At 42.8% G+C, this 12531-nt stretch overlaps 1 protein-coding gene across 1 annotated transcript in view; it reads left to right on the forward strand.

Moving 5' to 3' along the window:
• HS1BP3 (HCLS1 binding protein 3) overlaps positions 1 to 12531 on the forward strand; it is a 58109-nt gene that overhangs the window by 24855 nt on the left and 20723 nt on the right. Inside the window, exons 4-5 of the mRNA XM_035897942.1 lie at positions 596 to 803; positions 3080 to 3290. Of these exons, the coding sequence (XP_035753835.1) occupies positions 596 to 803; positions 3080 to 3290 (419 nt within the window). The remainder of the gene's footprint in view (positions 1 to 595; positions 804 to 3079; positions 3291 to 12531) is intronic.

Raw genomic sequence — 12531 nt, forward strand, 5'->3', positions numbered from 1 at the left:
CTCAATCCTTTCTTCCCCCAGCCTGTACTGATACTGGGGGTTACCCCAACCCAGGTTCAGGACCTTGCACTTGGCCTTGTTGAACCTCATGAGATTCACACAGGCCCACCTCTCCAGCCTGTCCACGTCAATGGGTCTTCTGGCTTTATGGTGGCAAGATTTGGGCTGCTTTCTCCATCAGATACCTACCTGAGTGGGCTTCTCTTCCCTCCTGTCTCTCAGGGTGGGGCATGATATAGCTCATTTTTAGTGAACAAGGATTTTTGCTGTCGAAGAAAAGTATCTGGAGCAGCGACCTTCCCTGTTGAAGTTTCATTAATTGATGAGTCAGACAAATGGACGCTGGGTATCTGGCAATGAACTTCAATTCCATTAGGGAGCAGATTTTAATAACAGAATCAGAAGAGCAGCAACAATGCTTGGGGATTCAGTGTGTAGGTAACAGGCTTTTACTAGGCTATATGTAAAGCTCCTTGGTAATACATGTTTTTCCACTTCAGTTTCCAGGGTTAATGTTTCACAGTGCTTAAACTGCTGTTTGCTGCTCATGTCTCACCTGTAAAGAAACTTAACCAGGCAGCATGTTTCATTGCAGGTTTCCAAGAAGTACAGCGAGATAGAGGAGCTCTACCAGAAGCTGGCGGCACGATATCCACGGGCTTCTCTTCCGCTCTTGCCTAGAAAAGTTCTCTTCGTGGGGGAATCTGACATCTGTGAACGAAGAGCTATGTTCAATGATATAATGAAATTCATCTCAAAAGATGAGGATCTAGCAACAAGTCCTGAGTTACTGGAATTTTTAGGTAACTAAAAGATGTGAGTGTCCTCTCTCCCATGAATGTGCTTAATAAAGGCGTAATTAAGTTTTTGATTCGGGTAGTCAGAAATTAGAGAATGCCAGAATAAAGGCTGTCACTGAAAATATCCTCTTGTGCATCTACAGTGCTGCACAGTCATGTTTGCTAGTGTTCTCTCCTCTTCTCAGTGGACACATGCCTCATGCAGAAGCGTTGATACCACAGTGCTCTCTTTGAAGGTATCTATCCCACCATCTCCGATTTCCCTTAGGCGTATAGCTAAGCTGTGATTCAGAACACATAAGTTTAGTATAAAGCCTAAATAGCCATATATTGTCAGTGGAGAGATGGACCCTAAAGGGACAGTGCAGGGTCTTCCTTAGTGATCAATCATTCCACATTTTGTCTGTTTTTCATTCCTAATAAAATTACTAGGCCTTGCTGAAGAGGGTCCTAAAGCAAGTTATTGACCCTGAGAAAGATTTGAATAAAAGGCAGATTCTTTATTAGTTAAACCCATTCTCTGGCCTTTTTTTTAAAATTTTCCTTAGCCTCATGTCCAGCTCCTGTTGCCTCTTCCAGTGATTCATATAGTTTCTTTCTTATGTTCCTTGGGTGTAGCAGGGAGTCAGTGAATGAATGGAACAGATGGGCTCTCTGCTCTTAATTCAGCTGAGCTGCTGAGCAGGGAGGATTCCAGCCTGGTGCTGTGCAGGATTCTCAGCATAACATTAGTTTTAAGGAAATGAAGTTGCAAGGTGCTAGCAAGTCACCATGTGTGAACAGCCGATTTTGCAAAAGTGTCAAGTGTGGCCAGATCAGAAGTTTTGTGAGACTGGCAGCTTCCTAAAGTCAAAGGGGGCAAAATTGCGTAATATTTGGCAAAATTCTTTAGCTAATAAGATTTTGGATTTTTTTTTTTCTTTTTTTCCTGGCAATGTTCTCTTGAAAGTAGACCCCCTGCACAGAGAATTCAGAATTCATGTTGATTAACCTTTGCAATGCTGATTAACCTAACCATGGTGCGCAAGTCTACAGCTGAATTAGTCTGGACTGTCTTTATACTGTGGACAGATTGGGTGCAAGTAATGTGACCTGTTCATCAAAATCTGCCCTAGAATAATATAAGCCTCACCCTACCAAACAAGGTGGAATTCAGTACATACACTGCAGATCCTCAAGCTAGTGGTGTACCCTTTCCTTACAGATGCTGGAGACGTAGTCAATGGTTTCAAGGGTGTTTAGGGAGAATCAACATGGTAAAACACAGATGACTGTGGGGATAAGATAAGCAGCATCCTAACATCCACTGCCTCTCCTGACCAGCACTCGCTTGCCTATAAGGGGAGCACAAGACCATTTGCTTAGTGTAGACACCCACATTTAGTCAATGAAGTCTGCCCTGGGTGATTTAGTAGATGCAAGCAGATGCAGAAGAGCTGGGTGAGATGAGTCTCCCATACCATGATACTTCGACAGGCAAAAGGATGAAACCATTAATTTTATCTGTCATGGGTTTCACTAGCCTATTTTTAGTTCGTCTCAATATTTTAAATTGCTTTCCTGAACATCCGCTGCAAGAAATAGTTTTCTCCTCATTCTCCTGGGCTTTGCATCTAACAGGTATGGTGAGAAGTCTTGTCAAAGCTCATGTTTCAGTTTGCTGAAATTGCTCAGTTGGACAGATCTTGCATACTGAAGGGAGTTAGAACTTCAGTTTTCGTTTTTGAGTGTGAATTGAAGAGCTGCTGTTGAAACTTTTTCATGCTGTCCAATGTTTTAGTTTTAGCCCACAAGAATAAGATTAGTAACAAAAAGTGGACTTTATCTCAACTAGCTATGCGAAAGTTAGCTACCTACATTTAAACAGGGTATTTACAGCCTCTCTGTAGCCAGTGGAGAGAAATAGGCACTTCAGAGGGAAACTCCTTCTCAGACAGCTTTATTTGGATGGGATGAATGATCACGTGGAAATTCTATTGTTTCTAATGACTATGGAAGGAACATAAATAAGCAGATTAGACATGCACTGCTATGTCTCAGATAAAGTTCACTTCCTCTGTCTTCCTCTACTTAACTCCTTTAAATCAGTAGACAGATCAGACACGTAATGATACATCAGTGGATAGAAGGGACAGTCAGGAATGTTGGAAGAGTTTCACAAAAGCTGATCATGTCCTACATTCCCCAAACAAAACCATCAGGAACAGGTGCAAGGTATTAAATAAAACATAGTTGTTATCCTGTGTACTCAGTTTTGCATCCGCTATTGTGTTTTGCAGGAACAAAATCTACTAGTGCCATTGACTTCAAGGGTAAAAACATTCCGGATGACAAGGAGAAAGAAGATGAAGAAAATGAGGCATTGGATTTTTTCAAAGAGGAGAAGACACCTGACTTAATCTCACAGCTTTCATCATTGGAAAATGCCAAAAAAGGGGAGAAAGAAGAAGAGGAAGAGGAGGAAGAATTAGATCCTCTTGGTATAATCAGGTAGGGCTGGTAGTTCTTTGTTATTTAGTTTTTAGCCTAGTTTTCTAAACAAAAAAGGCTGGTCTATGTCACTGTCCCCTCATCCCAACATTTTATAACATCAACCACTTACAGCTGAATTTTCATAGAAGAGGAGAGGCCTCTGCAGTTCATGAAGGAGGTGCCTTGGTAGAGGGAAGAGAATCTGTAGTGGCTTCTTAGTGCATTCCTCAGGAAATCAAAGCGACAGAGGGACATTGTAAATGCTTTGATAGCAGTCTTGGCTACAGTAGGCACTTTACTGGCCACTGCAGGGTCCCACCACAAAACATAAAGCCACCAGGGTCCATCAGTTGTGTCTCTCTGGATTACACTGGTGTTTACAGTGTCTGGAACTGCTTCTGACCTCACCTGTGTCTACAAGGAGGTAAAATTATAGCAGACCAAAAGAGCCAACATTTCAATCATGATGTTCACAAATAGGCTTTTATTTCCTCCTTCCCTTATCTGAAGGGGAAGGTGTCACATGCTAAATGCCACTAAGGTATAAGCAATAACAGCTTGAGAGACAGTAATTGAATCAAAGCTTGCTGATGTTAGTATCTGGGTTTGCTCACATGTCCAATAATTTTCAGACAGTTATTTTCTTTACTTCAAGATGGAATTTCTTACTTGATTCCCGAAAACATTTTAACTACTGAAGCCTGGAAGCAATTTTAGTTTCTCAGTGGCTGTGATCATGAGTAGTGACTACTTTTTTTAGGGTATTTCAGGCTTTAGATGCCCAAGTAGAAAAGGCTCAGTTGTTCTTGATCTTCAGTAAGCCCTGACTGACTCAAGTGAATTGTTTCAGCCACCCACAGTCACCAGCCACTACTGAATGCTCTTTGTCTTGGACCCAGACATCGCTTTCAGAATGCTTCTTCATAGCAATAGGCAGTAACTGATAGTAACAAGCCAGAGCCCTCTCTTAGTGTTTCCCAATTACCTTGAATCATTTCCAAGGGGATCATTCACTGCAGGCGCTAAGCCGGAGTCTCCCACACTAAGTCAGGTCAACTACAATGACTAATACTGGAAGCGCCACTTGGACTTTGCTCCTGCTATTATAATCATATGTAATTGTTGATGTCCAGATATCGTCCTTTTTACTTGAAGTATTTAATCCTTTACATATCACCAGAAAACTTTAAATATTATTCTTTTGACAAAACATGTGCTTAGTTACTCAGCATCAGAATTATTCTTTTGTTGAAGAAGAGTTTAAAAAAGTTAAATAACTATTTACAATGAGAAGTTAGATAAAGCAGTACTTCCCACAAAATAGTCCTTAGCTGGTGAGTTTACAAAAGAAGCTGTCCTTTTTTGGATAGGAAAATGATCTATTGCGTTAGCAAATGCAACGTTGTATTTTCCGACTTACAACAAGTATAAGCTATAAAGAACTCGCTGTGCCAAAGCAAGCAAGAAGTTTGCTTTTCTGCTTTGCACAGTTTGACAAAACATTTGAATGTCTTGATTATTTTGGTCTTTCAATGCATTGAAGGATGACAAGATCTGGTATTTAATCCTCATGTAGTTTGTTGCTTCCGTTCCTTTAGAGAACAGAGTTCTTACTGAATCAGAATAACTTCACTTATATAAGAAGTACGGTCTTTACAGAGCTGCAGCATGACACGTTATGCAGTCAGATGTTTTTCACTCTAAACCAGTGGTTGAGGCAGAAGCATGAAAGTGGAAATGAGAACCCTGAATCTGATTTTACATTGTCTCTATTCTCCTGTAACTCACCCTGCTTTCATGGAAGATATTTTCAGTTTACATCGATGGAGATCAGATCAGACATAAGCAGCGTATACCAGCTTTATGCCGTCTAGCAATAGGTGTCTAGGTAAGAGGCCAAAGGCAGGAGCTTAGCTGTCAGTGGGCGGACATTTCCTGGGTGACCATTTTAGGGTGTCTTCTATGCCCATTAAAATGTTAGGTGCTTACATGCTTTAAAGATGGAGCTTGCAGGCTTCACAGCTTTAGTGCTTCAGATGTGCTTAAAGTTACTTTGGGATGGGGATGAATAAAAAAGGACATGATGCAGACAGGATTAAATATGTTTAGTAGTAAACTGCTCCCTAATGCTTAGTAAATTCAGTTAAAAAAAAATCCACAATCCTTTCCCCCGTGAAAAACCTTTGAAAATATGTAAAGTCAGCACTGAAACAAGCCAGTCCATTCCAGGCGGCATCGGTGGCCAGGGTGCTTTGCGCAGCAGAGCTCTGACCTAAATCGAATCATGTGTTTGGCATAATCTTACAGGTTTTTTTCTTTCTGGATGGGGATGAAACTGCTCCAGTAGCACAGGCCTCCATATGTTGTCAGCACGCTTCATTTGGTAACAACTTTTCCTCCTGGGCCAGAAGGCTGTGACTTGGATTTGGCCCAGCACTGCTGCTGTGCTGCGGAACCACCAGATACCCAGTTAAATGTACTGGCCTTAGGGGTAAAGTGCTAAACTAGGGTCTTTTTTTCTGGTTTTGTATTGCTGGTGATCATCCAGGTGGAAGCTCATAATGGTCTGGTTCCTTTTGACTGGAGGAGACATCTCAGTTGTGACTATTGTCTTCCTCACATTCAAGGCTGTGTCTGAGTTGCTCTTTCATGTCCGGTGGGCAACTCACCTGCCAATTCTGCTCTTAGCTTTTGTGGATATAATGATGGTCTACAAACTTTGTGTTTCTCTGCTATATGATTCTCAAGCCCAAAGCTTTCTTTCTGTGTTAGCAGCGTGGTCTTGGGCCACGTCTGGGATTCTTAACAACAGAAAGACTTGGTTTTTTTTCTTGTCCAAATCAGGGACATTTCAAAACCATAATATATATTTCTGATCAAGTTTTCAGCTTTTAACACCACTCCTCCTTTTTTTTTCCCCTAGGCCTAGTTCTTCCTAGAATAAGAGATGCTCAAAATTAAGTTACATTTGTGGGGTGCATTGTTGAAATTCATTTGAAATATATTTTCCAGGGGTATATCTTTTCTCACTGCTTTTCTTGATAGTTTGGAGTATTGTTATTCCAATGTATTGTCACCAGTTACTCTGCAAGTTTTCCTAGACATTTGTAGAAACCTTTTCAGCTTTGGGCAGAATATACAGGTCCTGTAAGAACAAGCACTCCTAATACTGAGTAGATGGTCCTTTGACATCAGCTGTGCAGCAGGGAATGGATATAGTATACTCACTTTTGCAGCAGTGGCACATTGCTAGCTCTATTTCATTTTTCTTGGCAGTGTAAGCGTACAGTGACTTGTAAGTCACAAGGCTCTCATAACCAAGCTACTCTTTTTAAATCTCTTTTTTTCTTCTCTTAAGCCATGATCATTAGAATATCCCTTTGTTAAAATGTTTTAATTCCTTTATAAGTGGGAAATCAGATATGTGTTTTACTCCACATCATAGGGACAATACAAGTTGTACATTGTCTTATCTTTGTCTCTATTGTTCTCCTTCAAGTGAATGCAGTACTGCTCTTTATCACTCTTCTCTAAATCCATCTATCTCAACGTATTCAGAAACATTCATTTAAGTGCTCGGTGGGTTACCACAGTGCTTTGACAATACACCTGGGATTTTAGAGGTGCAGTATCTTTTAACACTGCTGTCTTTTAAAGGATTTTCCTGCTAAATTACAAAATATTACTGTGTGGCTAGTCACGATTGCAGGGGTTCCTCCAACTGGAATGCCTTCAGGAATGAAAGAAGCAAGAATACGAGATCCAAAAGAGGCTTATCCTGCAAAGGGAAAGACATGGAAGACAGCCACAAGATGGAGGAGCTCTTCACCCGCAGCTAGGATATTCTTAATGATACTGCTGAAAATTCTGCAAGGGAAAAAGGTGTAATTTGCCAGTGGTTTGAGAACAGATTGGCATAGAGAGCCAGGGCGCGCTGGCCGAGGCCAACTGGGCAGTATCTGGCCATGTCTATACCGTTACATTCCCCTGTCCTCCAGATTACATTTGCTACATGCAGAATGCCCACTGGAAATGGCTGCTGGCCTGTGCTGCCTCGTGGGCAGTGATTAGGATGGTTTAGGAGAAGGCAAGTTGTCCCATGCCAGGGGAGCACCAGGGACTATCCTAATAGTTGAATTGTTGAACTGAGCTCTTGTGCTCAGGCCCAGGCTGTGAAGGAATTGCTAAAAAAAATATTATGGCCCTGAGCTCCTCTGCCCACAGGGGTTAGCTTTCTGCCTGCTGCCGTGTTTGCTCCCAGTCTGCCCTAAGGGTTCCTTAAGGTTTTGCTTTCTATAGAGAATTCAGGCAACCAGTTGTGGATTTTTTTAATTGATCCAGGCAGGATCAAGTTAGGCATTTCTATCTCTGAATCTTAAAACCATTTAAAAAACGCATCACAGTAACTGAATTGGGTTTTATCTTCTCCCTCTGTGGATCAACTATGGAGTTTTATTGTTTGTAGGCTGAAGCCAAGAGCTTTAGCATCTCTTTCCTCTCACTTTGTAGTTAAAAGAACCAAATTCAGTACTTGTATTCAGTTTACTCCAATAAACCTGAGATAGCAACTGATTAAAATGACTCGGAACCACCTCCAAACAAAGCAGCAAGAATTATGCAAAAGGAGCGTGACTGGGTTAAAGCATGCGGCAGCCATGTGCATGCATTTCTTCAGCTGCAGTTAACTTCTGAGGTAGTATTTGCTCACCAGCTTGGCAGGAACCACCTTTTCCTGTGCTTTCCTTTCCTGCCTTCATCAGCTCTCCACAGCCCTCGCAGGAACCTCTCCTCCACGTGTGGTTCCCTCCCTTCCGTCCTTTTTCCTTTGCCTCCCTAAATCTTCCAGTGACAGCATATCCTCCCTCAGCCCTGGGTTTTTCCTGGCAAACTGCACCCAGAGGTGGGTATTCCCCAGGCAAGAGCTCTTCTGTGTCCTCATAAGTCCTGAAGAGTTTCTGTCTCATCTCTCTACCTTTGCTATTGTTTGAGCGGATTTCCCCTCGTGGCTTCTTCTCATCCAAATTTGTGCCTTCCCAGAGGAATAAAGGCACGTGGATAGGTTGAAGCTTTGCATCTGTTGTGTATAACTGCAGATGCAGCTAACTCCTGACAATAGTTAGGAAGGGATGGGGCCGGTGAGGGCTGACCTTTTGGGGGCCTGCTGCCAAAAGTTTTTAAAGGCCTTGTAGCTAGTTGTTGCTGGGGTCAAGCTCAACCGCCCCTGGTGCCAGAGGTTTGCTGTTGCTGGGTTTAGTTGGTAAGGAGATTATTAAAGGACTCGGGGCCTTTTCTGGCTGCAGATGAAATGGGCGATTGCTTTGAGCAACAGATTGGCAGGGAAGGAGCAGCCTGGCAGCCAGCCCTGGCCTTGCCAGAGCCCCACAGAGCCAGGCTGGCTGCAGGAGGAGGTAGATCAGTGCAAGAGCCAGCAGTTGTTTCTGGGTTGCGTCCTACACCTTCACATCTCCTAGCCTCTTAACAGCAGCCAGGCTAGAGTTTGACTCCTGAGCTGTTCATCCCAGTGCTCCCTTTTCCTTCCTTTTCTTCCCTGTTGTGGCAGAAGAGCCTAGGATGGCCGCAGCCTTCTGTCTTTGGGGAAGCAATGAGTGGCAATGTTTGATCTTGCTTCCGCTGCCGGAAACCTTGGGCAGTGGAGCGTGGCTGATGAAGAGGCAGAAATCGGCTTAAGGGGAGTCCCGCTTTTACCATCTTTCCAAGTGGTTTTATCGATGGAGTGCCCAGAGCTGTAAAAGGTGAGGGCAATGTGCTTGCCGGTGGATTTTCACCTCCAAGGAAGAGAATTTCTGCAGGCTGGAGTGGTGTCGCAGCACAACTGCTGTCTGCTGGACAGATGGTCTGGAGCAATCTTGTCAAAATGTGTGTTCAGCTGCTGTGGCTTCTGGTCCTTGCTTGGCAGGGTTGTCCCCCTGCCACTCCTCAGGATGCCACTCCTCAGGCATCCTCCTCCTCTTCCTCAGCCTCTCATAAGCTCACAACTGCCTTTTGGTCTAGCCAGCTACGTGCACGGCTTCCCCTCTGAATCCAGTAGGACACATGCATAGCAGTAGAAACACTTATGTCTCTCTGTGCTGATCAGCAGAGAGTGAAGGTGTCAAAACATTAAAGAAGAGGGAAGATACAGGTTATTTTTTCTATAATGATATTCAGCTAGTTAAGACAATGAACAAGAAAAGAAAGAGCAAGCCTTGTTTTCCTAGCAGTGTGTGTATCCATGCTCACAGCTGTGAAGCCTTCAGAGATTTGAACAGGCAGATCTTTATTTTCGGTCAGTTGTTGAGTCACAAGCTTAGGTTGCAAGGCATGCTTGACCGTCACTTTGCCAAGTGACAGAAGTATTTGTCGCAATTCCAATCCAGCTGCTGTCAGATTGGCGACTTGCAAAATCCCAGTAAACAACCCCATTGGTCTTCTACTGAGACATTTCTGATGGTTGAAATTTTTCCGAAAACCAAGGACATGGTCTGGTATAGTGTTCTTCTCCTTCAAAGAGAGGAAAGAGAGGAAAAGGCAGCAAAAAGTGTGTATTACCCAGCCTGTTAAAAGGATGAGCCTTACTTTTCATTAATTGTCTGCTCTCAGCCCTTTTTTGGGGCAACCTTATAGCCTCTTCTTCGAGGTGTTTTAACTGAGAGGCTAGGGAGTAAAGCAGGATGACAGGGATGCTCTCTTTGCAGGAATTCAGTCCCTCTATTTTGTCTGTCCTGAACTTTTTTTATGTTTATAGGTGCTTTGTGAGCATTGTTTTCCCAACAGGCTTTCCTTTCCCTTCTGCCTCCAACCCCATCTCCTCAGCACAGCTTCCCACAAGTTTCTCTACTGAAAATCTTGCTGTCCCCCCACAGATAGAAGGTTGAAGGTGATTGAAAGAAAACAGTTGAAAATGAAACCATGTTATCTATTGAGTCTCACAGTATCATCCATATTCCTTCTGAGGAATTGTCTTCTGAGTGATTGCTCTTGGAATATGTTTTCCTTGCTAGAACTCTACCAAGGCCTGGGTAGCTCCAAGTGGTGGAACTGAGAACCTCCTGCTATGTCCAGTTCTGGCAATCATGAAGAACTGCACCTTGGAATCAGAGCTAAGGCACTCGGACTGTCAGAGAGGTTTGGAGAGGAGTGGATGCATAACGTACAGCTCTAAAGTTGGCTGCTCTGTGTTTTCTTTTATTCTGGAAATAGTGACTTCCCTGACCTAAGAAAAACTTGTGAGAGTCCCCCCCTGTGCCAGCATTGTCCTTATCTCCATTCACATTTCCTGGTCTAGTGCTGGATTTTTGGTCCCATAAGATTATGCAGTCATTATTTCCCCAGGTTTTATGTTGCATGTTGAAGCAATTGGCTCAGTTAAACTTCAATGATGAGTTTCTGTCATGGCTGGCTTGAGTGATTCCAGTACATACACAGCTGGAACATGAGGATCCTTTGGGAAGGAGTTTAAGTAATTATTTTAATGTGCTTAATTTTCTTTCTGATTAGAACACTGAAAATACTTTAATGGGTTTTATAAATAGTAAATTTGTGTTTATACCATCATCCTAAACCCAAAGGACTGCAAGTAACTCTATAGTGTTATAGCTGTGTATGCCATCCGGCGGTGTTTTCAAGCAGAACGCAAATGTAACTACACCTGGGGTAAAAGGCAGCAAGGACTTAATAGCTTAGTGCAACACTTCACTGCAGCATCAGATGGTAAGTGAAGAACACGTCATTCAACTGGAAATGCAAGGGGAATTGCACTGATGTAAATGTAAAATACCCAGCTTGGAATTTGACCAGCTTGCTGAAGTAGATATGTCTGCTTTTAAGAAAGATGCCACGCGATTTTTAATGGACCTGGTTCATTGTTTACAATGTATTAAAGCAACAAAACTTTCCCCACGCTTTTCTGTATCTAGAAGAAGTGTAGAGCCAAGTACTGTCAAGAAACTGGAATGAAATACCATTGCCACTAGCTGGCACCAGCTTTCAAATAATTCCCATAGGCCTCTGAGTGAACTCTCAGCTTTTGATTTTCCCATCCTGTTTAACAGCAGTGTGCGGTCATTTGTAGCAGTGCAGAACTAAACAGCAATGAAGGCGTGCAGAAGCTGCCGTGAGCCATTCTGCAGGCGTATTAAGCAAGTCCTTAGTTAACTGAGACGGATTCGTAGGAAGCAGGAGGTCCTTTAGAAGGAGTACAGGATAAATTTGCAACTACACAGAATCAAAAGTCTTTTTTTTTAATTCTGCTTTGGAAGAGGATTGAACATGATGTAATTGGGCAGATTTAAACATGTTTTGTTTCATGGACTTTACAATAATAGGATGACTCAAGTCCTTAATTAGAATAAAAAAGCATTACCTCATCGATTAGCCTGCTCTTTTCCCAAGGCACAGGAAATCTCTAATCGGCAGAACCGGCGAACTGCTTGTAGATGAGACAGACTGCTAATGAGGGATGGATTCAGAGCTGCCCTGTTGTTTTTCTGCTCACCAAGTATAACAGAATTGTTTGCTCTAGAAGAAGCTGTCTGTGGGGTGAATGTGTGCTCAGTTTAAATCGAGTTGGGAGACTTGGTTTTCCTTTCATTTAATGCTGTCAAGTTCCTAACTCAGCAGACTTAATAAAGTCATTGTTCCCTTTTCCCTACGGAACTGCTGCAGAAGTTGCTGTCTTGGTTTCAAAGGAACAAAGAACTGGCTTTTGGAAAACCGTTTTTGGAAGCAATCTGTAAAACCTTGCCAAAAATGCATGAATTAGCCATTATAACTATGGACTAGTACTAATTAACACACCTGGGGATCACATCCTCTTACTAGTGCCCCTTGCAGCAGTTGGACAGATCTGGAATCTTCTGAAGTGCCAGCGAAAGGAGGAAAGTCCTTAAGGACCGACACACATCTGGGGCTCAGCAGCTCTTCATTATGTGCTTGAATCTCTCAGGTTGCGTCTTGGGCAGAGTATTAAAAGTCAGATCTCTCCATTATCCCTTTGGTATGACACACATCTGGGGCTCAGCAGCTCTTCGTTATGTGCTTGAATTTCTCAGGTTGCGTCTTGGGCAGAGTACTTAAAAGTCAGATCTCTCCATTATCCCTTTGGTAAAGGGAATAAAACTGACTTCATAGGTCTGCCTGGGGAAAAGTTTCCCTTTGCCCAGAAATGTGGCATTCAGATCATTGTTAATAGCAGTTGTCACTGAAGTGAAAGAAATGCTTTCGATCACCTTCCATAAATTTTGGATAAGACTCAAAATCT

The sequence above is a fragment of the Egretta garzetta genome, unplaced genomic scaffold (assembly GCF_000687185.1).
Source record: "Egretta garzetta isolate BGI_Z169 unplaced genomic scaffold, ASM68718v1 scaffold87, whole genome shotgun sequence".
NCBI classification, from domain to species: domain Eukaryota; kingdom Metazoa; phylum Chordata; class Aves; order Pelecaniformes; family Ardeidae; genus Egretta; species Egretta garzetta.